The sequence below is a fragment of the Lathamus discolor genome, chromosome 13, assembly GCF_037157495.1.
Source record: "Lathamus discolor isolate bLatDis1 chromosome 13, bLatDis1.hap1, whole genome shotgun sequence".
In the NCBI taxonomy this organism is placed as follows: domain Eukaryota; kingdom Metazoa; phylum Chordata; class Aves; order Psittaciformes; family Psittacidae; genus Lathamus; species Lathamus discolor.
In genome coordinates, this window is record NC_088896.1 from 3,488,934 (window position 1) to 3,515,905 (window position 26,972).

Consider the following 26,972-nt stretch of genomic DNA (forward strand, 5'->3'; position numbering starts at 1 on the left):
TATGACAGGGTGGCATCCTGCATGCTCCATCCGTGCTTGTGAAGCGCTGTTGTCCAGAGGAGGCCACAAGGATGATCAGGGGACTGGAGCACCTCCCGTATGAAGACAGGCTGAGAAAGTTGGGGCTTTTCAGCCTGGAGAAGAGAAGGCTGCGTGGAGACCTCAGAGCAGCTTCCAGTACCTGAAGGGGGCCTGTAGGGATGCTGGGGATGGACTCTTCATCAGGGACTGCAGTGACAGGACAAGGGGTAACGGGTTAAAACTGAAACAGGGGAAGTTTAGATTGGATCTAAGGAAGAAATTCTTTACTGTGAGGGTGCTGAGGCACTGGAATGGGCTGCCCAGGGAAGCTGTGAATGCTCCATCCCTGGCCGTGTTCAAGGCCAGGCTGGACAAAGCCTTGGGTGAGATGGTTTAGTGTGAGGTGTCCCTGCCCATGGCAGGGGGGTTGGAGCTTGATGATCTTAAGGGCCTTTCCAACCCTGACTATTCTATGATTCTGTGAGATGGCTCTCAGTGTGAGCAATGGTGGGGTGTGGTGTGTGTGTGTGCACTGGGGAGGATGCTCAGCACCCTAAACCACGATGCCTGAGCAAGGAAACTCCTTCCCATCTGCTCCTTCTCCAGTGGCACAAACTGGCCTTTGCCAGCACCACTTAACATCATCTCCACTAGTGCCAGCAGTGTTGGACTGCCTGCAGGGAGTCCCCAAGCTGTGGCCGTGCTGGAGATGCTCCATGGAATGAAATGCTGCTTTCTCAGCTCTCCACTGCTGTGTAGTTGCCCTGAAGCATCTGGCATTGAGCTTCATGCTTGTGTCCAGGTCTGCACATGCCGCAAAACTTGTCCGTGCTCTGTCCTGGCTCCCATTCCTGGAGGCTTCAGTGGCAGGGGTTGGGATGCCTGCCTGAGGATGTTTTAATCCAGGAAGGTGTTTCAAAGACAAGTGCATCATTAGAGAATTCCCTTGGGTTTTGACCAAATTTGAGCATATGGGCTGTTGACTGTGCCACTGGTTTCACAGAGAAACCATTCCTTCTTCCTGCAGACATCACCCTTAGGGGATGCTTTCTTTTTTTCCCCTGATTTCATCCAATTACTTAGCTGTATGCTCTTCTGAAGCACCATAAATAATTCTCCTCCCTCTGCTGTGTTTACCAGCATGTCTCATGAAATCCAGTAAGATATGATTGATTGCAATCATTATTTCCTAGTGCTGCTATGAAAACCTCCATCAGGTTCAGTGATTGCCTTTAAAGAGTGGCTGCCACTCAAGGAAACTGCCAGAAACCTGCCCTGCTTTAGCAAACTCCAATTAATCTGTTGATCAGTTTTAGCTGGATTTTCTTGCCCATCATTGCTGCTTATCAAAGGTAATGAGAGTATCTTTCCTTTGTGATTAGCAGCTTGCTTGCTATTTAAGAAGGGGTTCGCAGGAGCATTCCATGCTCTTGAGCTGGGGTTGGGTTTACCCTGCCTGCCTGCAGTGCTGGTTGTAAGTCTGCTCGGGATCTTTGTCACTGGTTTCAGTGGGCAAAGCTGCGGGTACCGGCCGGGCTCTGCCATCCTCTGGATCCCCATCACGCCCCAAAGCAGCCGTTCTCCGGTTGTCTGGGTCTCTGCTGCAGGTTAACAGATTAATCCTGGTTTTAAAAGAGCCACTTCAGCACTTTCCCCCCTCTCTTTTGGTTTTAATGAGACGCGGCTTTCCCAGAGACGTAATAATCATTGCCAAAAATGTCAACTCATTCCTGTTATCCCCCTTAAGCTTCTGCAACAACAAAAACAACAGCGGCAAAGACCAAGAACTGAAAAAGAGAGGTTTTGATGAGGAAGGGCTTCAACTTTATCTCCAAGAGCAAGGGGAGGGCTGGGGGGAGCCGTGCCCTCGCCTGCTCTGCTCTCTGACAGGGTACTTGGAAAGATAACGCAGGGAAGGCTGAGATTTACTTATTTTATTACTGTTTTTTACTTAGGATTGGGGCTGGGTTTTCATTTCTTCACTGGAGAAGGAAAATCTCTGCTCGCTGTTGACAGCAAAGCTCAGAGCTTTGAAAAGCTTTGAAAAGCATCCTGGAATTGCTCAAAACCGGCTGGGAAATTGGATGGTGGCAGTGACACGAGGGGAAATCTCAGTGAAGGCAGCGGGAGAGCGGGGGGGGGGTCAGCTGTGGGGCTGGGGCTTGCAGCCTGAGATCCAGGAGGAAACTGTTTCATTCCAAGTGGGAATATCCTCGTCCGTCCTTTGTGATTCGGGAGCAGAGCTGTCTTGTTGGCCATGCTTCCATGGTGAGGGCTTGGAACAGGCATCCTTGGCTGGGTTGCCTGGGGTGTGGATGGAGCCCAAGCAGTAGGAAGTCTCTATTGCTTGCTCCTCACTGAGCATGGGGCAATCCCTAGGGAGCTGGATGCATCCCATCCCTGGGTGGTAAGGATGCAGTTGAGCACCCCGGGGGGCTCTTCATGGGCATCAGCTCACTGCTGCTGCTGGAAATGTGAGCCCTGTGTAGCCCCGTGCCTCAGTTTCCTTCATCCCCCTGCCCAAGCAGCATTGGGCTGAATGGGCTCGCAGGACCCATCCCCACAGGAACCCCCAGGTTTGTTCTGCAGGGATGAGCTCTGTGCCTGTGTCTGGGTTTTAATCAGGGCCCAGAGCTGTTCCTCTGCCCAGGCTTTTCAAGCAGCCATTTCCATTTCAAATGAGCTGCACGACTACACAGGCCTTTGTGATTAACCCAATGCAGCCCTGCTACAAACTGGGGCGACAGCGGCAGCAGCAGCTCTCAGTCCTCTCCATTGCCTTCCTAGGCATGGTCTTACATCTTCAAGCATGTTCAAAGCATGTTCAAGGCCAGGTTGGACACCGGGGCTTGGAGCAAGCTGCTCCAGTGGAAGGGGTCCCTGCCCATGGCAGGGGTTGGAGCTGGAGGAGCTTTAAGGTCCCTTCCAACACAAACCAGGCTGGGATTCTATGCTCTTCCTGGAAAACCAGCATGGGTTAATCCCCTCTCCCCTCCCTGCCCAGCCGAACAAGCTGAGTCCAAATCTTCAGGCCAGGGGTACCACTCCATCCGTGGAAACGGGGTGGTTGTGGTTTAAGCCCTTCTGGGCAGCTCTAAGGGCTGTATTGGGTCCTTTTCTGACCTCCAGACTGACCCACGGGCACAGGACCATGCAATGGGGAATGCACAATCTCTGTCTCATTCAAAACCTAACCCCCCCATATTTGCAGTACTGATGCAGACCCCTCCAGAGAGCTGGAGAGCCAAGCGCAGCATCTGGAGCTGGAGTTAGTTGTGATTTACTGGGAGAGTGGGGAGGGAGCCGGGGCTGCATCTCTGCAGCAGTGGGAGCTGTCGCCATGAGCCTGTTCCCACCATAGACATACACATCGCTCTCATCTGGACACCAAACCCATCCAGAGCTCGCACTTCGTGCTGTTTGATGTGCTCAGCAGCTTGAGTTGGCTCCTGCGGCGAGGAGAAGCCAGTGCTGGGGCTGACCCTGGCACATGATGCCATCGGGAACAGCCCCCCTCCATCCCACTGCCAGGGCTGAGCTGGGTGCAGGGTGCTGGGGGGAGACAGCCACCCTCTGGCTTTGCACGACCTGTTTTGGTGTCTCTTTGGAGATGGGTGACGTGCCCCTCATTCCCCACAGCCACCGAGGTGTCCAGCACCGCCTGCCCAGCTCCTGCTGCTCCCTCAGTTAAATGTGTGCTGCTTCTGAAACGCACATGTGAGCGGAATGGGGGAGATGAGCAAAATGGGAGAAGTTCAGGGGATTATGCACTGATTAAGTTATTACCAGTGTGAAATGAGCAGCGCTGAGATGAAACAGGAGCTTTATTTTCTGTCCTCTGGCTTCAGGCTCGGGGCTCCTGTCACTAAGGCCACCCATCAAACCGGGAGCCTGCAGCTCCTGTATCCCCGGGCGCTTTCAGCGCGGCAGTGGGTCAGTGCTGTGCAAACCCATGCAGAGCATTGCATGGGGCTGGGAACTGGGGGCCGTCCCTGCTGTGGGGGGTTTGCAGAGGTGCAGTGCTTGAGGCAGAGCTTTACCCAGTGCTGGGGCACCCATGCTGTAGCAGATGTGGGTAGTAAAGAAACTCCCTGCGACAGGAAGATCCAGTGCTGCTGGGAGGATGTGCTGGGGGAGAACCACCTATGTGCTTTTGCTTAAGCATCCCCAGCAGGCTGCTGGCAAGGCAGGATACTGGGCTAGGTGGGTCTTGGAGAGAGGGAAACAGAAGTTCAATGTGAAAGGCTGGGTTTTGGGTTTGAGAATGAAGTTGGTTTCCTGTGAGCACTCGGGACAGGCTGGATCTGGGGGACAAGTCAGGAGTTAATGCTGGAGAGGCAGGGGAGGAAGCTGGATCCAGAGCTGGTTTAACCACTGCTTATCAGGAGCTGCAGCAGCCCAGCTGGATGTGGGCACAGGCAGGGAATAACCCATGCTTGGGCAGGACGATGGGGCTGTTGGCAAAGCCAGGACAGCAAGGCACCAAGATGGTCCATAACCCACCGATCCCATCAGTGGGGCTGGGAGCACAGGACCACGGGCAGCTCTGGGGCTGAAGCTGTGGGGAGTGGGATTTTCTCGATGTAACAGAGCAGTGCCCAGCCCGTGATGTGTCTCGCCTTGCTCTTTGTGTGCCTGCAGTGATGGGTGCGCTGGAGTCCCGAGGGGTGCTGCGGCGGATGAGTGACATGCTGGAGATGCTGATGAAGAGGATGGACATCCTGGCCAGGCTGGAGAATAGCACTGACTTCCACAAAGGGGATGAAGCACGATTCTCTCTGGACAGGTCAGTCAGCCGTGCCAATGCCCCATAAAGACCCTGTGGAATGGCTCAGGGGGGTTGCAGGAGCAAAAGAACCCCAGTGTTCTCTGAGGTGTTGGGCTGAGCTGCTCTGTGAGGATGATGGAGCCCATGGGTCTTGGGCAGAACTTCTGCAGGCTTGTTGTTTGCCATGTCTGGAACCCTTTTCTTTTGGGATTTCTGAAATTACTGTGATTTTGGAGGTTTCCTATAGCACCTCTCCCAGCTACTACTGCTGCAGGGTGTCTACTAGCTACTGGTGTGGAACTCAAGGTGGGACCCACTGGTGGCTGGAGCAGTACCTGCTGCATGGGCTGCGCTCTCTCTGCCATGAGGATGGTTTCTTTGTGCCCATACCCCTTGAGTAGCTGTGGATGTGGTTGTTGTTTGGAATCCAGGGCTGATCTGTTCAGCCTTGGAGTCAAGCAAGGCTTAGAATGAACTGCAAGCAAACTGTAGGGTCCCGAAATGCTTGCTGGTGTCCTGATGCACACATCACATCCAGAGAGCTGCTGTAAGACCTCCCGTCATGACATGCTGGTTTGCTAAAGAGACGTTTCCCTTTGCTTTGAGAGTCTTTAAACATTTATTAATCCTAATGTGGCTGTCATGTTAAAGCCTGCAAAAATGAGAGCTAAAGCAACTTGAAGTGATGTGGACTTGTGCCATCCAGAGGGACCTGGACAGGCTTCAGAGGTGGGACAGTGTGAACCTCGTGAAGCTCAACAAGGGCAAATGCAAGGTCCTGCACATGGCTAGGAGCAATCCCAAGCACAAACACAGGCTGGGCCAAGAATGAATGGAGCAGCCCTGAAGAGGACTTGGGGGTGTTGGGTGATGAGAAGCTCCCCATGACCTGGCTTCAGTGTGCGCTTGAGCACCGAGCTCCCTGTGGAAAAGAGAAAGCTCCTGAAGGGGAGACCTGAGAGCAGCTCCAGTGCCTAAAGGGGCTGCAGGAAAGCTGGAGAGGGGCTCTTTAAAAGCACATGTAGGGACAGGCCAAGGGGAATGGCTTGAACCTGCCTGAGGGGAGACTGAGCTGAGCTCTTAGGCAGAAGCTCTTCCCTGTGAGGGTGCTGAGGCGCTGGCACAGGGTGCCCAGAGAAGCTGTGGCTGCCCCATCCCTGGCAGTGCTCAAGGCCAGGTTGGACACAGGGGCTTGGAGCAAGCTGCTCCAGTGGAAGGGGTCCCTGCCCGTGGCAGGGGGTGGAACTGGATAGGCTTTAATGTCCCTTCAACCCAAACCATTCTATCTGTGAATGTGGAAGGGCAGAGATGAAAAGACCGAGGGGCAGCGCTTGGGCCAACCTTTGCAGTGCAGAAATCAGTGTAGGTTCTGCTCAGGTGGAGTCACAGCTGACGTGTGAGCAGTGGGTGGCAGGGACGTGACATGAAATGGTCACACTGCCCTGTTCCATGTCACCGGAGCTGGAGTGCATCCTGATGGCTCCCACCTCTCATTCCCACCTCTGCCTCCTGCCATGGCTGCTCTCTGTGCCTCCCTGTTTCCATCATCACTTCCATTTCTCTCTCTGGCTTTCCTTACGTGGCTCTTCGGCACCTATGATGGAAAATAGTGTAAGTGAGCCTGTAATTAAAGGCTGTGCTGTGCCATACTGCATGCACATGTGAGCTAGCTCTGCACAGGCAGCATGGAGCGCATGGTCTTGCCTTTTAAGTAACATCATTTCAACCCCTAAAAGAATATAATTTACCTTGGTGCTGAGGATTTTGTCATTTTGAGACTGGATGGTACCCAAGTGTGCAAGGAGGACAGCAGTAACCCGGAGAGGAACGGGCAGGACTTTTATAGCCAGCGACTGGAAGGTGATCACGCGCATTTGATGATTTTCTTGGCCATTCTCATATTGAAGGAACCAGCAATTTCAGGTGACGGTGACTCTGTGCCGCAGCAGATCAGAGAGAAACTTAAACACATTTGTGTGTGCTGGCAGCAGGCACTGCAGATGGGATCTTGAGATCTGCCGTCTGGCTGGTGACTCCAGGGCTGTCACTTGGAGAGACTGCGGAGGATAGGAGCTTATGGATCCAGCACGTCAGAACAGCCTTGGGTTTGTGTATGTGCTGAGATGGGCTGGAGCGGTGAAGGTTGTCTTAATTTTCAGGAAGAGAAAACCAAGGACAACAGCTTTATCACCATTTGCTCCTTATAAATTACCCCTAAAGTGCATGCAAGCCCCTTCACTCCATCCTGCATCAGAACTGACCTGCGTCATCTCCTCATCTAGAGCCTCCGAAGATCACGTTTGGTCATGGGGCAGAGCAGCTCTAGATGAAGCAAGCATTGTGGGTTCTTGTGGATGGATTTTCGCTGTGATGTTCTGTATGAAGCACTGACAGCATCTGCAAGTACTTGTGAAGCGTTTCCCAAGTGTTCCCCTCCTTCTCCAGGAATGTCCAGGATCTGTGGCTGGCAGGGATATGTTGGAAGTGTTAGAGCTGTGCTGGGTCTCAGTGGGTTTGAGTGGCTCTATCTACTGTCATGTTCCCTCATCTGTAGTGCCCATTCTTGGCTCATCCAGTCCGTGACCTCCTTTGTAGGGTGCACGAGACAGTTGGAAGGATGCAGGGTCAACACACCCTATCTGCTGCCTGGCTCTGGTCTGACCTGCTGCTCTGATGGATGATGCTCTCCCGAGCTGCGTGGAGCATCCCAGGGGAATCAAGTAGCAGCTGGTACAAAACCTGGGCTGAGACCCTGCAGAGTGGGGTGCTGAGGTCCCTGTCCCGTTGGGGGTAACCCCCAGGGACCCCTATGCTGAGGGGGATTGGGCATCACCAACTGCACTGGGACCAAATGGTGTCTCCTGAACCCAGGTCAACCCCATTGCAGCAGAGACACCCTTGTGCTGTTCAGTATTAGGAGCATGGGACTCCACCGAGGGCTTGTTTCCGCCTTCCCTCCCTGTCTGTGTCTCTTTGATCACCAGTGACCGACTTGAAGCTGTCAGCAAGAGATAATACAATTAAAGGGTGCTGATTTCACAGGGATTTTATTCTTTAAAGCAGCTCTGGTTAGCACAGCGGCCGCCTTCGTCTCCCCTGCTCAGCAGAGCCGCGAGCATGGGCTTTGCAATTGCACTTCCACAAAAGTGGATTAATCCTTGTTTTCACAAAGCACTGTCCTGCTTAGCACTGGATCCCTGACACAATCAGGAGGGCTTGGTTTTGCAGAGACCAGATGAAGAGGAAGGAGGTGAAGGCTTCTGCGGGCTTTATGGAATAACCCATGAGTGCTATCCCTTTCCAGCACTGCTCCAGCCGAGGGCAGGGGTGGCTTTTCCCCTTGGAAACACAACGGAGGAGTTTAAATATAGGGGATGTAATTAATGACCTGCCTTGGAAAGCCTTCCAGCTGCCCAGGCAAGCAGCTTTATGTGGCCAAAAGGTGATCCAGGATCTTCCTTGCTCTATAGATGCTATCTGATTGAATACTGTACATGTGCCTCTATATGTAACCTACCAGCCCCTTGCAAAGCTTTGGATAAAACTGTTGGAAAACCTAAACATCCAACATCCTCCTTAGAAGAGCTGCCCAGGGGGTCTGTGGGATGTGATGCTGGGGTAAGGGGACACAAACTGTACCCATAAATCCACTTGCTGTGCCCCTGGTGTTGCTGCATCCCTTCTCCAGCCCTCCCTGGGCTCCCTGCTGCCTGCACCCTGCCCGCCCTGGGAAGGTAAGTGATGGGTTCCCTAATGACAGGCAGCAGCCTGCCAGTCAGCTGCAGAAAAATCAATGCCACTGTTAATTGAATGCAACCCTTGTAAGTCATCAGAGGAAAGAAAATTTGAAGTACTTATGGAAGCCTCCTGGAGAGCTATTTACTGGGCTAGGGAAATATTAGTTTGCAGTGGAAGTGTTGCTCTCCTGTTGGAAAGGGCTTAGGAGGGAGGGAGGGAAGGAATCCAGAGTGGCTGACCCAGCCAGTGCTGGGGCTCGGAGAAGCCCTTTTCCAGGAGCTGGGATGTTCCTGCCCACCCCATGCCCACAGGGATGTGGCAGAGGGGAAGGCTGGGGTCTGCAACGCTGGCATCCCTGGTCATCCCTCATCCTCACATAGTGGTTAGCCTGCAGAAGGTGTTATTTGCTAACAACTGATTAATCATCAAGCTTAATTACTGCCAAGGCTCAGTTAATTTCCACACACTTTAAGTGTTTGTTCTTGTAATCACTACATGACTCCATATTCCCCCAGTAATTGAAAGTTGCCCAATATGATACTAAATGGGTGATGTTCCTGCATCCTGCCAGCCTAGCTCTATTAATTCCTGGATCGTTGCTGTCGGTGAGCCGGCTTTAGTGAAATCACTGCCAGATGCTGCTGTCACCTGCCATCCAGGTGAGTCCCAAGCAGTCTTGGACCCCTCTGTACATAGTCCCCTTGGTGTGCTGCAGGTATCAGTGAGGGCATCTGCAAGGTGAGGCTGATGTCTGTGGTGTGAAAGCTGGTGCAGGCAGAGCCTGTGGGAAAGGTAAGAGCCTTCCTGGCTCGTCCCATTCCATCCTGGCACACGTTGTGAGGTGTTTCTTGTCAGCTCCTGTAGGCGTCTCCAGCCCAGTCCTGGCTGCTTTCAGGATTAGCATGGGGAGATGAGCACAGAAAAGGGGTTCAGTGAGGATCCCTCAGTTTGGGATCCCCACCAAAGTCAGGGGAGGACATGCAAGGGGAAAGTCATGCTTGGACAGTCAAGATAAGGTGCCTTTCTCTTTAAGGCAGAGCAGAGAGGTGGCTGTGTACTATGAGCAGGGTCTCTCCATGTGCTCCCACCTTGCCCAAGGGGCTCTGGGCTCATTGGGAGAGACCTTCGGCTGGAGCGGCAAAAGCCCTGCACCATCTCCAGGCATCTTTCCCTGCCGCTTTCTGCTCTGCCTTAGGTCTTCGGGTAGAAACCCCCATCTTCAGAGTCAAATGTCAGCACAGACATTGTAATGAGCAAGTTGAAATCCTCTGGTAAACTGCTCTGTGCAAATGTTGCATTTGTTGATGTATTAGCTTCAAAACATCTGCTTTTCTCCACCTGTATTGGCCTTCCCAAAGTCACTGCTTTCACCAGTTAATAGCAAGAAATATCAGATGAGCAAGCAAATATGTTTAGGGCTTGTATTACGGAGACAATGCACAAATAGAAAGAGATTCATCTTTTCATAATGACACTTTTATAAAAGGCAATAAAAATACAGTGCCTTGTAAAGGGATAAACAGGCTGAATCTGAGCTGCTGCTGAGGGGTCGGGGACAAGAGACAAAGTGAAGGGAACCAAATTAATGCATGAAAAAGTAAAGGAAAACTCAACCTCCAGCTATGTTATATGGCAAATGATCTGCCAGTGGGGAAAGATACATCTTAATAGCAGTTTTTGAAATGAGATGAATACTGTATACGGTGCATTATAAGGCACAGCGTGATCTGAATTCTAATCAACACGGGGAAATATAAATCTGAAAATAATAAAGAAGAAATCAATATTGATGGTTGGAAGTAAAAGGACTGTATTTGCTGTAGTAAATGGTTTTAAGGTCCCAGGGAAAAAATTGTTCCAGAAAACCCATAGTAATTTACCATAGTTTCAATGGCTGGCACAGCCCCAGTGCATTTTGGTGGCGTTTATATTGTCACTATAGAAAAGTTTAAAAAGCAACAAGAAAAAAAGGGAGGCAAAATAAAGCCCATTACTGCTCCGTGGGCGATGGTAGCACTGGAAGCCAGTGCTTTCCACTGGGTTGGAGGAGGCCATGCTGATATCTGAGGCTGGATGGAGACACACGGTGGGATATTCCCCTCCTGGTTAGCTATCACTGAGCAGAATGTGCCACTTACCTTGTCCTGCTCCGTGTCTCCAGTTACTAAGAACAAAGCTGACGAGCTGCAGAAAACCTTTTCGCATTTGAGGTTTTAAGTGTCTTATTTTCTTGTCCTCTGCCCAGGTGACAGACGAGTGTAATGGCAGGTGATGGAACTCCTGCTTCACTTTCTTGTCATCCCTTTAATATGTTAAATGAAATTTGCTGCTCAAGTGGTGGCCTTGTTTCCCAGCAGATAAAAACACTGAGGTGGCTGACTTGGTGCTGCCCATGTTAGTGCTAGCACTGGGGTCCATCAGTGCTCCCAGTGTGGGAGCAGGGCTCTTCACGCATGAAATTTTCAGCCTGGAGAAGAGAAGCTGCGTGGAGACCTCAGAGCAGCTTCCAGTGTCTGAAGGGGGCTACAGGGATGCTGGGGAGGGACTCTTCATCAGGGACTGTAGTGACAGGACAAGGGGTAACGGGTTCAAACTGAAACAGGGGAAGTTTAGATTGGATCTAAGGAGGAAATTCTTTCCTGTGAGGGTGGTGAGGCACTGGAATGGGTTGCCCAGGGAGGTTGTGAGTGCTCCATCCCTGGCAGTGTTCAAGGCCAGGTTGGACAGAGCCTTGGGTGAGATGGTTTAGTGTGAGGTGTCCCTGCCCATGGCAGGGGGTTGGAACTGGATGATTTTAAGGTCCTTTCCGACCCTGATTCATAATCCTTGCCTGAAGTCCTGTGGATTTGGAGAACCATAGAATCCCAGCCTGGTTTGTGTTGGATGGGATCTTAAAGCTCATCCAGTTCCAGCCCCCTGCCATGGGCAGGCACACCTTCCAATAGAGCTCCTTGCTCCAAGCCCTTTCCAGCCTGGGCTTGAACACTGCCAGGGATGGGGCAGCCACAACTAGTGGATCCAAGTTAGAAACTGGTGTGACAAGTAAGGGTGACCAGCAGGCAGCTGGTGGGAGATTTGAACCTGGCTCCTTATTCTGGAGAGATGTTTCCCACTGGTTTTACATCTTCTTAATACATGCCAAGAACCACGGCGGGCATTCTTTGTGTCACTTTGCAGTAACCCTCTGCAATTCAAGCAGAGCCTGGCAGCGCCCGTGCGATGTGGCTGTCTTGCTTGGGAGAACTGGAAGAGCTGTCTGTGATTGTCAGACAGCCATTTTACATCAAAGGGCTCTGAGGGGAAATCTGCGTGTCTGGGGGCAGCTGTGGCTTACAGGAGCTGGGCAAGATGGCCAAAATGCTGGGCCAGGTCCATCACCTGGTGCAAACCTGGCTGTGGCTGGAGTTTTGACAGGGCCTGGGCTGGGTGTGAGGCTGAGCCTGGAAGAAAACTGCTTGTTTAGGATAATGATCCTGATTTGAGTGTGTTCATGGGTGCCCAGCGCTCTGCTCTGCCTGAGCTGAGGTCTGGAGATCATCAGAGAGCAGATGGGGACCCAGGCTGCTGTTGACTTTTGAGATTCACCTGATTACTTGGCTGTCAGGGAGCAGGTTTGGACCCAAGCGAGAATTAGGGTAGCTTCTGGAAGGAGAATTGAACTGTGGGCTAATCAGGGTGCTCTGAAATGCAGGAGCAGGGCTGCTGTGGGTATCCTCTCTCCTTGCCATGAAGGACGGAGAAACGTGGGGATCATCACCACGCCAACATCCTGTTGTTCGAGCAGGAGGTTGGCCTCACCGGCTCCACATTCACTGCATCCTTGTGACACTTGCTCCTGAGCTGCCCATCCCAGCCATACCCTGGTTACTGAGTGCCTGTGCATCGCCTGCATGGTCTCATGGCTCTTGCTGGTGCAAAAGGCTTGCAGGAATGGGAGTTGTGAGCTGACCGAGCTATGCAGCCCTTAGACCAGGAGCATTCTGTCTTCTCGGAGCCGTGCTGTCAAGCAGAGCTTGTCACAGGTCATTTCTGTGCCTGTATTTTTCCATGGCCTCATGAGCAACCTCCCCGCTGCAGCGGTTGCGGTGGCTGGCTGGATACCTGGGGTTTATTCTCTGCAAAGGTTGAAAGTTACTCGGGGGCAATGATGTCCTCTGCATTTAGTTATTGTTTCTTAAAAGCCGAAGATCTGTGGCTCTCTGTGGAGGTATGCAGGCTGAATATTGATGGCCATAAATCACTCCAGGAGGAAAAATGTGGGCTGCTTGCTGCTAGCGAATGGACTTTAAATCAACAACCAGAGCAGTATCGGTTCATAAACCATGGGGGATTTTAGCCTTGAAGACAGAGGGACTTTAAATCCCAGCCTTCAGGTTCACTGATCTGCTGGAGAGCAAACGTGAAACTTCACTGGGATGGACCTGACATCAGCACATATTTTTTGTGCCCGGAGTACTCCAGGTAGCCCTTTCGGATATGACATTTCCTTGTGTTATAATGATCCCAGCAGCACCAGCAGCAGGGAAAACTTATGACCCAGATGCTGCAGAAGGGAAATTATTTACTGCTATAACAGCACTCGTTGGGACGTGGTGGGTGGTTGTGATGGAAATGGCAGGCAAGATGCTGGAGGTGGGGAGCCTGCTCCTTATCAGGGCACTGCTGCTGCTGGATTGAGTTCTCTTGCCCTTTTGTATATTACACCAGGTTTTAATTGACACCCGGCTTCTTTCCAGTGCTCAGGGTGTTATGTAGATGAGTTTAATGGTGCTGTTTACCCAGGCCGGTATTGATTGCAGGGTTGAATTCAATAGATGGCTTATGCAGCGATTCGGACCGGGGGAATCTGATCTCAAGCCTTAGTGGAAGGTGCCTGTGGGCTTTGCTGGGGCAGCAACACCCGACTCATGCAGTGTTGGTGACACTTATCCTGGCACTCTGCCCCTTGCCAGGAGACCTGGGAATGCTCTTGCCTAAACCGTTGGTGAATGGGCTGATGCCATCCATGTGTCCCGGGTGTTTTGCATCTCTCTGCAGCCAGCTCCAGGCACCCAAGCTTCCTCAGCCCTCCTCCAGTTTTGCCTTCCTTTCTCTTGTGTTATTTTGTCCCTCCCCTGTTTTCCCAGCACGGCTTCCACAGCAGAGGATTTTCAAACCCAGCACATCTGAAATAAGGAGAACAATTTTTTCCAGCCTATTTAACATTTCCCCGTGTCAGACGCACAGATGCACCCGTGTTTATCAGCACACTGTGAAAAAAAGGCAGAACACTGAATTGCACGGGTTTTAAATCAAACCTTTTGGAAGGCAGTGAGTTCTTTGGCCAGTACGCACTGGACCAGGCATTCCCATATTGCATCCTGGAGCCAAGTTCAAGCCGTTTTCAGCTCCCCAGGGCAGCAAGTTTGCTATAAGCATCCCTGGGTGTCACCAGTGGAGGGACATCAAGTTTTTGAGGGTTGATTTGGTTTTGTTTTCCCAGGTTCCAGCCAGCAGCTGGCCTGATGGAGAGGATCCAAGCTATAGCTCAGAACGTCTCAGACATCGCAATAAAAGTAGATCAGATTCTCCGGAACAGCCTCCTGAATGGGAAAGGTGAGTGTCCCTGGGGGTCCCCGTGCTCCAAGCCTCCTGCGATAGGGAGATCCAGCCAAGCCTACCATGAAAAGTCTGGCAGCAGCACAGGGGTGCGGATGCTGATCTGAGGTTACTCATTCCTCCCAGTCTGCAGGACAGAGGAGGGCACCTGAAGCTCTTTTGCAGAGCTCCTCGGGCTGTTTGTGTCCGGCAGCACATGGTCACACCATCTTCTTGATGGAGAGGAGGTCCAGAGCGTGGTCTGAGCTTCCTCAGAGGTTTCCAGGACTCTCACCTTGCTGTTAGAGCCAGGAAGGCTGGAAAAGCTGGAGGCTGCGCAGGGAACCCCTCTCCATGGTCTCTGACAGCAGGAGTCTTCTCCTATGGGTGGTGCCTCGATTGGGCAGGAGGACTTCGGAACAGGGAAGATCAACCTGGAGAGGGAAAAGACCCGGGGCACTGCTGCCTGCAAGGGGCAGGAATGGTGACAAAGCTGAACTGCTGTCAGAAGGAAATGCTACCGGATTAAACGCAGAGTTAAAGAGGAGGAGCAGGGCCAGCAGAAACACCTGGATAGAAAAATGTGGTGGTTTGGATCCAAAGCCCAGGGGGTGGGATCGAGCACCAGGAGAGATGTTCGCATCCCGCTCTGGCAGTGCTGGCAGAGCACCTGGGGCCTCCAGATGTTTCTCCACATGGCTGCAGGGTTCCCAGGGTTTGGGCTGGCATCCCAAGTAGAAGATGATTCCTTGCCTCTTTTAGCTCATGCTTTTTCAGTTATAGGCTAAGGCTTATAGGGAGGGTGGTGTCTTTTGTTAATCCAGCCAGAGGAAGATAAGATTCTATTACCTTTTTAGCCTTTTCTGAGCCTTATTCCAGGGCTGACTGCAGGGCTGAGTGTTCTCTCAACAGCTCAGCAGGACAATTTTTATTGCAAGTTTACAGTGTGAAGGCTGCCAAGCACTTCCTTAGATACTGCAGCCTGTTTAAGGATGATTAACAGGAGCATGGAGAGCTGGGACCTGGGGTCTAGACCTGGCTGGAAGGAGCAGGGAAGTGTTATAGAGAGACCTGCTGAGATTTAGGAAAGGGGAATGTGATGTTGGCATTGAAGTAGGGCCGGGGGGGTTCCTCTGTGTCCTCCCTGACCATGGGGAAGATGCTTCATATCTTGGTGTCCTGCTCCATCAAGCGGGATGGGGCTGTTTGCCTGCCCAGCTGTGATGCCTGTGAATGTGCTCTGGGGCAGGCAGCTCCATCCCATCCCATCCCATCCCATCCCATCCCATCCCATCCCATCCCATCCCATCCCATCCCATCCCATCCCATCCCATCCCATCCCATCATTTGTAGCTGTTCTGCTGGCACATCTCGGCTCTCCCCACACCCAAATTGTCTTTCTCAGTGGCGGAAGGCAGGAGGGACCAGTGCGAGGTGCCCAGGGACCCCAAGTACCCTGACTGCGCTGGGAAAGTGGAGGTGAGTCGGGATCCCCTGTCTGTGAGAGGGTCTCGGGCTGGGGTGGAAGCTGCTGGGAAGGGCAGAAAGCAACAATCACAGGGGTTGAACTGGGGAGGTCAGTGGGGAGGGGGATGCTATCGGGAAGAAAACTTCTTTAAAACAGGAAAAGTGCAGACCATTGCAGGAGCAGAGCCAAAGATGTGGAAAGCAAAGCATGGCTGTGCTGCGAGGAGAAAACACAAGGAAGGTGTCCAGCCTCCTCTAGGAGCCTTTGCTGTATGAGTGTGACCGCTTCCCATCAATCACAAGGCATATACCTTTAGTTCTAGTGCACGAAGCGCTGAAATCACAGTACCCAGGGGTGTGCAGGCAGCAGCAGAGTCAGCCCTGTGACACCACCTCTGCCTGCAGCTCTCCTTGCCTGTAGTTTCTGTGTTTAATGACAGAAGCACAGCGAGGAGAAAGCACTGTCACATCATGGTTAAGTGTCTGGAGCCTTAGCCAGTGTCAGGGGAATAATCCGAGCATCAAACAGAAGAGCATCTTGTTAGGGTGGCCAGGACCTCTGTCTCAAACGAGTTGTCCTGCCTGACCCAGCCTGCTCTTTACACCTGAATGCAGCCTGGCATTTGGCCTGGAGCATGATCGCTTTGTCAGAGAGCATATTTATATGAACTAATTAAAAACACCTCCCTCTTCCCTCCCATTGCCAGTCTCCTGCTTCAAGCTCAGGCTGAGTCTCCCTGAAAAGATGTGAATTAAAATGACACGGGGGGGGGGTGGTGGTGTATTTTCCTCTTCCCCTGGTGCTGGGCATCCTTTCCTTCCCCAATTTGAGTAAATTCTGAAGGTAATTTGATTATGGACGGCTGAATTCGATCTCCTGTCCAGGTGATTGCTGCCTTTTACATATTGGGCGCAGCGACCTGTCTCCTGAGTAGATTTGTTTTTGTAGTTGAAGCGGCTGGCAAGAGCTGTTGTGGGGGATGATGAATCACTGCTCTGGTCGCTGGTTATTCTTCTTCACGTGAAATCATCCCTGGGGACCAGGGGTGGATCTGTCTCTTGCCCTGCTATGCCCAGGGTGGTGAGATCAGCAGCTCAGCTCGCTCCCTAGCAAAGCTATCGAGGAGAAAACCCTGTGGTATACTATTTCCAAGGGATTAATGGCTGTGTCCCAGGGGAAGGCTCGTGTTGGTGCTGGAACCAGTGCTAGAAAGCTCAGCAAAACCTCCTGGCTCTTCCTCTGCCCCATGTACCCTGGAGGCATTGGATGGGCAGACATCAGCATCACTGGTGCTGGGTGTGCGCTGGTTTGCAGCCCTTTCCCACCCTCTGCCCTTGGTTTCTAGCCCCCAGCTAGGGAAAGGTGATGGAGAATAGGGGTTGCCCATAGCAGGGCTGCTGGAGGATGAGCCCCACGTATTTCTTTGCCCCTTGCAGTGGATGAGGGCCAGGTGGACCTCTGACCCCTGCTATGCGTTTTTTGGCGTGGATGGCACCGAGTGCTCATTCCTCATCTACCTCAGCGAAGTCGAGTGGTTCTGCCCTCCCCTGCCCTGGCGAAACCGGACGGCGGCTCCTCCTTCCCCCCCGCCGCAGCCCCGTGTGCAGGTAAGGTGGGAACAGCCTGGTCCTGCCAGTCCCCGGGGCTGGGGGAGACGCTGGCTTCAGGGATGCTGGACATGAGTGCTCCCAGAGCCAGCAGCGCCAGCAGGGCTGTGATGGCTCATGTGGGGCTTCATAGCATCCCAGCCTGGTTTGGGTTGGAAGGGGCCTTAAAGCTCCTCCAGCTCCAACCCTGCCACAGGCAGGGACCCCTTCCACTGGAGCAGCTTGCTCCAAGCCCCTGTGTCCAACCTGGCCTTGAGCACTGCCAGGGATGGGGCAGCAGTGCCCAGAGAAGGGCACCCTGTGCCAGCGCCTCAGCACCCTTGTCATGAAAGATTCCTTCCTTATCTCTAGTCTGAATCTCCCCTCTGTCAGTTTAAAACTGTAAACCCTTGTCCTATCACAACAGGCACTACTAAAAACTCTGTCCCCAGCTTTCTTATAAGCCCTCTTTAGGCACTGGAGCTACCCTGTGTCCTCCTGTGCCGAGGAACCCAGGATGTCATGAGATGCTCTGGGTGCAACAGGGCCCCTGGGATGGTGCATTAAGTGGAGGAGCTCCGGTGGCACCAGGGGAAGCTGCCCATCCATCACCAACCCATAGCACCTCAGCTGTGATGGGCAGCCCTCCACCAGCCCCCATGGCATCAGGGGCTCCTCTCGCAGCTCCTTTCCCTACACCCAAATCGCAGAGCGTGCTCCTTCCCTAGGCAGCATTCCAGAGTGACCTGGCTCACCTCCTGGAGCTCATTGGCACGGGCAAGGAGTCCCTCAGCTTCATGAAGAAGCGGATCCGGCACTTGGCCCAGCAGTGGCTGCGGGCGGCTCGGCGCCTCGAGCAGAAGCTGAAGGGCCGGCAAAGGGACCAGAAACAGGTATGGGCACATTGCAAGGTGGGGGGGTTGTGGCGGGGAGATGGAAAAGTTGAGCCTTTGGAGACACGGAGACTGGAGGCAGCTGGGATGTGAGCGAGCTGGGAGGAAAAGTCCTTTATGGAAGCACGTGGGTCCGCAGGGTTGGGCTGTGGTTCATCGGCACAACTGCGCACGCTTTTGGGGTGCTGCTGAGCAATGGGATGCATTTTGGAGGTGGGTCCTGATGGTGGGAGACATCACCTGCTGGCAGCAGGCAGGGTGTCTGGCGCCTCTGTCAGGGTGCCAGGGTTGTTGGCCCTCCCATTTGTGTTTTGTGGTGCCTTGCCCAGGAGATCCATCTCTGGTCCACGGGACAGACTGTGATGTACACCGGGAACATGATCCTGGTCCCAGGATCCAGACTGCCAGCCAATGGGAGCTGGTAAACTCTGGCTATTGGGTCTTTGCTAGTTGGACATAGATCACTTGTCTTTACATCCAACTGATTTCCCTTATTAATTTCAGTGAGCACAAGCAGCTGGAAGGAATCGAGGACCATAACTCATTTTGGGCTGGAAACCCCAAATTGTCCCTTTTCCCCCGCACCACTTTTCCCGGCGCTGACCCCTCTCCTTGTGTCTCCAGATCTTGATTCACATCGGCTTCCTGACGGAGGAGTCGGGGGACGTGTTCAGCCCGCGGGTGCTGAAGGGGGGCCCTCTGGGCGAGATGGTGCAGTGGGCTGACATCCTGGCTGCCCTCTTCCTGCTGGGACACAGCCTGAGGGTCACGGTCTCCCTGAAGGAGCTGCAGAGGTGGGTCCATGGTCCCCTCCAAGAGGGTCTGCTCCTACATGTGGGGGTTACATTGAGGTCTTCCATGACAGCACAAGGTCTGGAAAGGCTTGGGGGGGGCTTTTCACCTACCTGCATCCTGGGCAGCACTGGTGCTGTGCCAGTGCAAGTGTTGGGTGGGAGCAGACCACCAGCATCACAGCTGGGATCAATCCCATCCCTTCTGCATCCCGGGGAAGTGGGAAGGATGGGTGCAAAACCAGGCTTTGCAGCAGGGGTTGGCATGGGGTGCATGTGGAGATGTCTGGGGCAGGATCCGGGTGCTGGATCTGAGCAGTGTTAGCCAGCATGCAGCATCACCCATGTCCCCTGATGCCTGCCTAAGAGGTGGGTATTGGAAAGGCTCCATTTTAACCCCCATACTCCAAGGATGCTCTCTGTGGGGCTGCTGGCCATGCAGCTGCAGGATGCAAGTGTCCTGCAGGTCGCTGGCTATCCCCACCATGCATGGCTGTGCTCAGCAGCTGTGGCTTCACCAGCGTTGTTTGAGCAGTGACTGTGCTCCCTTCCTTCCTTCCTTCCCTCCCTCCCTCCCTTCCTGTTCTGCCACAAGGAAGCTGAGGTGGCTGCCAGAAATAACCAGCACCCCTTGCTGGGGGTGGCAGCCACCAAGGGGTCCCTCCTCAGGAGGTGCTGGTGGGGGCCTGGGGATGCAGGGGGGAACTGGCTGCTGCTGGGGGCACTGCCCGCAGAGAGATGGGCTTTTTCTGCCATGGGATGTGGGGTGGTGCAGGGTGAGGGTGTGCAAACAGCTCCACTGCACACACAACAACCGAGACAGCACGGAGACAGCTACAGGTGTCTCTGCACAGCACCCTGTTCTCAGGAGGGACCAATACCAGATGGAACAAGCGAGAGGGAGAAGATAACGCTGTGCCGCGTTCCCATCCTGTTCCTACTGGGCTGACGCTGCTGCCTCCTGTAACCTCACAAAGTTTTCTCACCTCCTGTGAGACATCTGGAGTGCCTGGCAAGTGCCATGGAAAATGCACATTAGGATGGGTTATAAGTCGAGAAAAGCCTGAAGCTGCCTCTGGGACCGGGCAGGTTTGGGGTGATGCTAAGCCAGCATCGGCCACGTACTGAGCTGTGCTGCAAAGGGAGTGAAAAACCCCAACGATCCTGGAATGAAACCAGCAAAACCCCCAGCCCAGCCCCTACAGCGTTCAGAACTAATGAACAGAATTAGCTCCCGATTAATTAACTCACAAACATAATCCTGGTCCTAAGGCAAAAGGCAGCAGCTTCTCAAATAGGCGGGCATGCAGCACAGTGATCAGCTTGTGGCGTGCTGAGCTAAACTGAAGGGCTAAATAATACCCGTGTGCTCAAGGATGAAAGGAGCTAATGGCTGGGAGGGGTGTGTTGTTGTGGTGTGGTGTTCTTGTTTGTGGCTTTTAATGAAGAGCCTCATGGTGGTAGTTTAGTGAGGGGAAGGAGCTGCAACGAGCAGGTTGCAGCATCCCTGTGGAGTGGCTCTGGGGAGAGCTGTGTTGCTGCTTGTAGTATTTGGCCTTCCTCAGAAGCACAGGGGCTTTGACATTGGTTGGCAGTGACGAGACCTCCTCTTCTGACATGGGTTTGAATGTGTCCCCTGGGATGCCTGGGAACAGCAGCTCCATCTCTTCCCCTCATTGCTGCCATGGGGGATGAGCGAGCCAGGCTGGAGATGCACATCTGGCACTTCTCTCTGTCCCAGTAATAGAAACCATCCCCACCTCCCTGAGCACATCCTGTGTGCCTGGCTGTGATGACGTTTAAATGCTGGACACACATCGTGAGCTCACATCCATGTTGATGGGGCTGGGGCAAGCGGAAGCAGGACCTGGGGCTGTTCCCCTCTGTCCCTTTGCAGACTGAGCCCAGTGTCCCGTGGGACCCTCCTGCAGCCCATCAAGAGATGGGTTAATGGGGGTGCTGGAGGGGGACCAGAGGTGTGTGTGTGCCCCGGGGGGGCAGCAGTCCTGCTGGGTGCTCACGGATCTCTCAGCAAGGTCCCTGCGCTCAGGCTGGTGCGGTGTTAGTGGTGGCTCTGAGCAGTGCTGAGATAAGCTGTCACCCAACCACGAGCGTGTGGGAGGCTTAGCGGAACACGTGTAATTAATCCTGAGCTGTGCTAATAGTTAATCTTGGGCTCTTTGTTAAAGCCTGGAGGGGACTTCACCTGCAGCTGCAGCTTCGGGCCGGGGTTGGTATTCAGAGAACCAGAGGATGTGTGAGGGACTGTCACTGAGCTGCAGGGAGAAGCAGAGCTAAAGCCGTGTCGCCATGGAAGGATCAGCCCAAATACTCTGATTTCCTACCCCTCTTGCCCCTGTGCAACCTCCTGAAGCAGCAGAGCTTTGCTAAACTTGTCCTCTCCCATCCCTGGTGTCTCTTGCTGAGCCTGCAGCAGTGTTGAGTGGGGGGGGGGGCTTGGGGCTATTTTACTCCAGCGATGTGAAATGCTCAGTCCACTTGTTCATTTTCCTTTGGCACCCCGTGCTCCTTTCATGGCTCGGAGCTGTAGCTGCTTTTGCCCAGCACGGCCTTCACAGAGCAAACACTGGTGCCCATAAATTATTCAGCAGGGAATAACCTCCCTCCCGGTTTGTTCTTTGTCTCTTCACATTTCTGAGCTGATTTTTCTATGCATATTGATCATTGGCAAGGGATCACTGGCGGCTTCGCCTGCATAAGCTTCAGCCGGTAGTTATCTGAGAGCTGTTCATTATTAGCATCTATATTGATTGCAATGCAGCAGTGCCTGGAGGCACTGGTCGGGATTGGGTCAAAATGCTGGGGATCAGGGATATACAGAGGAAAAATAAGTCCCTGGCCCAAAATATCTGGTGATGGAGGGTTGGGGATGAAAACAGGTTGGGAGCATGGCTGTGGTGTGCTGAGCATCTCTCCCTGCTGGTGGGCTCCAACAGGGAAAGCAGCAGACACCAAGCAGTGAAGAGCAGGGGCGTTCAATGGGTCTTCCCCTGTTTGGGGATCAGTGTTAACCCAGAGCAAAGCCAAGCATCTCTGGGATCTACAGGCTTGCTCCATGGCTCAGCTAAGCACTGTCCAACTGCCCCTGTGAGGTCTGAGATGGAATCCACCAAGCTCAGCCCTGGTTTTCCAGGGTTAGCTTATCTTTTGCCCACTGTAGACCTCAAAGACCTGTGAATTCTGCTTCTATGTCCTACCAGAGGCTAATTCTTCTCCTAGTGGAACTAAGTGCAGGTTTTTGTCCTCTTGCATTTCCTGGTGAAGTTTTTAACTGCTTCTGATGCATCTTGAGAAACAAGGGGTGAAACATGGGGTTATCTGGTGGCTGGTGCATGTGCAGCTCCCTGGGAGGAAAGCAAAGCATCATCCTGGAGCACGGAACTCTGCTTCTCCTCAAGGTTGGTGCTGGGTGGGTAGGGGCGGTGGAAGGAACCAGCAGCATTTTGAACCCTGTTTTGAAGCAGCAAGGGAAAAAAACATCCCACATCTGAATGCAAACACTGCAGCCTTGCTGAAGACCCCTTGTGCTGCTTTGGTAGCCAAAATGCGTTTCCAGGGAAGTGGGAAGGTGTGTATGTGTGTGTGTGCTGCTTGGTAAAGGACAAGTGGGAAGTGCCTGGAAGACCTGAGCTGGGTTGTTAATGAGGCAACTAATGATTAGGTGTTGGACAATTACAAACAGCTCTTCAGAGCCGTGGCAAAAGCCTCAACAAGCCAACCCTCTTCCTCTGGAGCACCCATGCCCCATGGGGAGGGATGTACTTGCCCTTTCCCCCTTGGAGGAGGGGTGTGCTGGGACCTTCAGCTCCTACCTCTGTCCTTAAGTCATAGGAATGGTGATGGTGGCATCTGCAGCTGCTGTTGTGGGGCTAAGGCATGGGGAGTCGGGATGCAGTGCTGTGAGCTGCTGGAGCCACTGGGAGTATTGATCTCAGCAATGCTGAGAGGTGTTTTTTGCAATGGTCCCCTTGAAATTAACTGCTCATAAGGCAGGACAGAAAGTCGAAGGAAACAGGATTTGATGCCTCATGGGGTCAGAGCTTTACAAAGTGTTCTCGGAGCTTAATTGCTCTGGTGCCGAGCTCTGGACTCCTAATAACGGGCCTGGCAGGGCACCTGATTTCCAGCACGTGCTTGTATCCCGTGCTGGCAGCCCTTTCCCTGCCGAGCAGTGGCTGTGGCCAGCGTGTGGTCTGGGCAAGGGGCCACCTTCTGCATGCCAGGGCCAGCATCGTTGTGGGACAAAGCTGAGCGCCCGCTGCCACCACTCTCATCACAGACACCAGGGTGTATCCAGGCTGCACAAAGGGCTGTTCAGATGGAATCACCATGTCCAAACAAAGGGATTCCTACTTATTTCCTGGCAGGTAAAAGCCATCTTTCCTCTTGCCTCTGTTCACGTGCAATGCCCAGGCTCCCGGCTTCACCTTCCCTCGCCAGCTGGCAAATACAGTCCTGCCATTGTGTGGGGAATTCCCTGTGGAAGCAGCCAGAAGTGACCTCCTGTGTGTGGTCCTGATGGAGCTGTGTGGTGTGGCTGTGGGATTTCTCAGCTCCGCACTGGTGGGGAGGAAACCTCAGTCTTTCATCTTTACTCAGATGTTCCCATTACTGGAGAGCAAGTGTTGCTGTAAGCTGTTATGGCTGCTGGGTTGTTCTTTTTCTGGCCAGGCTTTGATGTTCATGCTGGGACATGGTTATGGATAGGATGTTGTGAGCTTTAGAAAGGCTGGATGTTTGGTTACAGGTCTCAGTGGGAGCTGAAGATGGGGCCCCTGACTGCAGGTACTCAACCACTGCAAACCCTTGCGAAGGCAGAGATCACAGAATCCCAGCCTGGTTTGTGTTGAAGGGACCTTAAAGCTCCTCCAGCTCCAACCCCTGCCACGGGCAGGGACCCCTTCCACTGGAGCAGCTTGCTCCAAGCCCCTGTGTCCAACCTGGCCTTGAGCACTGCCAGGGATGGGGCAGCCACAGCTTCTCTGGGCACCCTGTGCCAGCGCCTCCGCACCCTCACAGGGAAGAGCTTCTGCCTAAGAGCTCAGCTCAGTCTCCCCTCGGGCAGGTTCAAGCCATTCCCCTTGGCCTGTCCCTACCTGTGCTTTTAAAGAGCCCCTCTCCAGCTTTCTTGTCGGCCCCTTTAGGCACTGGAGATGATGGAAACTAAACCAAGAGGTTGCACAAATGCTGGACACACCACTGTCTGTCTGGACTTTATTGGATTCTCCAGTCTGTAGTTTAACTGGGGCACGTTTCCAGCAGACAGATCTTACGTAGGGTTAGGCAGGCAGCCGGGATGCTAGTGGGCGTTTATTTCCCTTTCCTGGGAAGTTTCTTCATTATTTGCTGAATTTCTGACCTGGAAGAGCTGTTTGCTCTGGTACCCTCCTGTGCATCTTCAGGGGCTGACTCTGCCCAGGCAGGAGGGCATCTCTCATCAGAGCATCATGGATTCCTTCCTGCTCCTCCTCCCCTCTTCACCCAGGTACCACTGCCTGCAGAGTTGCAGCCATGTAGCTCTGCAATTAAAAGCCAGGTCCACTGAAAGGAGACTGCAAAAGCTGCTTCATTTAATTCCAGCAGCTTCCCAGCACCTCTGTTGGGGTAGCTCAGGGCTTTGCTGGCAGCAGCTACTGGAGGAATAGGGATGAGCCGCCCTTCTGTGTTGAGGAGGGGCTGAGATTGATTTCTTCCACCTTTGAGGGCTTCATTTTGTAGGAGAGGAGGGTGCATAAATGAGCAGGAATTACCGGGCTGTTAAGCTGTGCTCCTTCATGAAATATGTTTATTTTGTAGCCAGATGATGACTCGCTCACTGGCTTCTTTGCTATTGCAGAAACCTCTGCTTTGTCACACAAAGGTTATCATAACCTTAGAAATTGCTGGGTAGTTTCCATAGGTGAGAGAAGGTTACGCCTGGAGTGTGTGGGGGGGTTGATCTGGGACGGCAAGGTCAAGGAGGATGGAGGTTTCAACACACCCAGAGATGCTTCAACTGGGAGACCCTGGATCAAACCCAGCCTCAAGCAGGACTCTTGACTCCCCATTTCTGGAGGCTTTAAGTCTCCCTATGGATGCGAAGCATCCAGCAGTCTTCGCTCCACAGGGCTTATCTTTGCAGCCCAGACAAAATGCCTTCCCATGGAACTCCCTGCAGATGGGATCTCCTGGCAGAGCCCTGCCTGGACCTGCTGCTGCTCAGATGAGCAGCAAACCCTCAGCATTAGCTGTCTTCTGGGGACGCACTGCAAAGGTTTCCAGCAAGGGTCGTGTCCTGCAGTGACAGGAAAACAGGACTTTGTTGGACCTCAGCTATAAATGCATTGATTGCCGAACTTCACCCCCTGGATGGGTAGGGCTGTGTCACACAGGATCGATGATGGGCCAGGGAAACAGTCCAGATGTGCGTTGCAAAAGTAAAACCAATGCAGGTGGCTTAAAATTACTTGTAAAACCTCACTTTTGAGGTCTTTATGTCCCTTGTAGCAGGAGGAAAGGCTGGGAGCAGAGGCTGGGCAGTGCACATTCATCTCTTGGGCTCTGGTTTGCACTTCAAATTGACTGTGATGGGCTTCTTGCAGACCCCTGGGAGCTGCTTGGGCTCCTTTCACCCCCTCAGTAATGGTCCTGTGCTTGCTGGGCTCTTGTAAGACAGGGAGAAGCCAAGGGAGCAGAAAGGACAGAGCCCTTCTGCAGTCTGCCTTGCTGATGACAGCAGATGTGCGCAGAGAAGATGCAGTTAAATATAATATAGGCTATTGGCTCAGCCTGCCAGCAGATGCCCACGAGATCCATTTAGTGCTGGACTTTTGAGCCCCAGGAGTGATAACATGGAAGGAAACATTGGGTTAATTTGAAAATGGGTCAACGGGATGTAAAGATAACCCTGCAGTCATCTGATTTCAGGGAGCCTGCACCGCGCTGGGGAGGGGAATGCGTCCCCTGGTTGATTAAAGTACCTATAAGGGGAAAATAGCAGGACAAGAAGCTGCTGTAGATTTATTCTGGAGTAGGCACAGCTGGTGGAGGCAGCTGGTGCAGAGGCGAGCACGGTGCCTGCATCCGCTTGGATTGAAGCTGCTTCGGATGCTGCCTCCCAGAGAGGAAAGAGGGCTGAGGCGATGCATTAATCCGGGATGCTGGGATGGGACTCTGGAGGTGCTCAGCTGGTGGCCAACCTTGGCTGGTCTGGGAAGGGAGGTTCCTTCAGGAACTGGGATCAAGCAGTTTTCAACCCCAAATCTCTTGGCTGCACTGGCTGAGGAGGAGTCATTTGAGCTCATCAATTTTGTTTGCGTAATTTCAAGCGCCATTAATAGTACATGGCACAAGGAAAAATCAGGGAAATTGCACTCCAACCATGAGTGAAATTGGGTTTAGCAGAAAATTAGTTGACTTAACTGGCAAATGATGAAAGCTTGAATAAAGAATGTTTAAATAAGGAGGAATGATAAAAAAAGTCGTCACCGTCCCCCCCCTCCAACCTTGGAGGTGCAGCCTGTATTTGCATGAACAGAATATTAAAGTGATTATAAAGTGGTTAGGAAGGATAAGGGGATAAATGAGAGAGATGCTCGGCTTCAAAGATCTACTTTTAGATCTACTCCAGGGAGTATAAATGGACGTGGCAAGTCCTGAGCACCCGGAGAAGGAGCACGTGGCAGATCCCAGTGATGAGGGAGAACCAGGCCTGTTTCACCTAACCATTGGAAAGGCTTTTTGGAGGCTTCAGTATGAGGTACACTGATTGTCACCCGCAGCCCCGCGCCAAGTTTGGTTGGGGCTTTCCAAAATTACAGATGATTTTGTAATGCAGCAGCCTGGGTGATGGGTACCAGCTAGAGGATGAGGTGTGCTGCAAGAGACGTGTTACAGTTGGAGGGTCTGGCTGATGAGTGAAAACAGCATGTATGTGAGCAAATGGGATGGGTAGTATTGCATCCCTTTAAAATCCTGCCTTAAAAAATCCCCTTCAGCCTCCCTGGGAGGGGTGGCTCTCCTTGTTGCCCTATTTATTGCACTGAGGTGAGAGCTTTTCCATTCCTGCCACCTTCCCAATGAGCCATGTCATCTAAATTGGGCATAAAAGCAGCAAAACTGGAGCATGTT

At 52.9% G+C, this 26,972-nt stretch overlaps 1 protein-coding gene across 1 annotated transcript in view; it reads left to right on the top strand.

Annotated features, from left to right (window-relative positions):
* Window positions 1-26,972, top strand: part of MGAT5B (alpha-1,6-mannosylglycoprotein 6-beta-N-acetylglucosaminyltransferase B) — a 65,190-nt gene that overhangs the window by 19,424 nt on the left and 18,794 nt on the right. Inside the window, exons 3-8 of the mRNA XM_065693478.1 lie at window positions 4,663-4,807; window positions 14,010-14,122; window positions 15,510-15,583; window positions 17,009-17,179; window positions 17,887-18,051; window positions 18,676-18,845. Of these exons, the coding sequence (XP_065549550.1) occupies window positions 4,663-4,807; window positions 14,010-14,122; window positions 15,510-15,583; window positions 17,009-17,179; window positions 17,887-18,051; window positions 18,676-18,845 (838 nt within the window). The remainder of the gene's footprint in view (window positions 1-4,662; window positions 4,808-14,009; window positions 14,123-15,509; window positions 15,584-17,008; window positions 17,180-17,886; window positions 18,052-18,675; window positions 18,846-26,972) is intronic.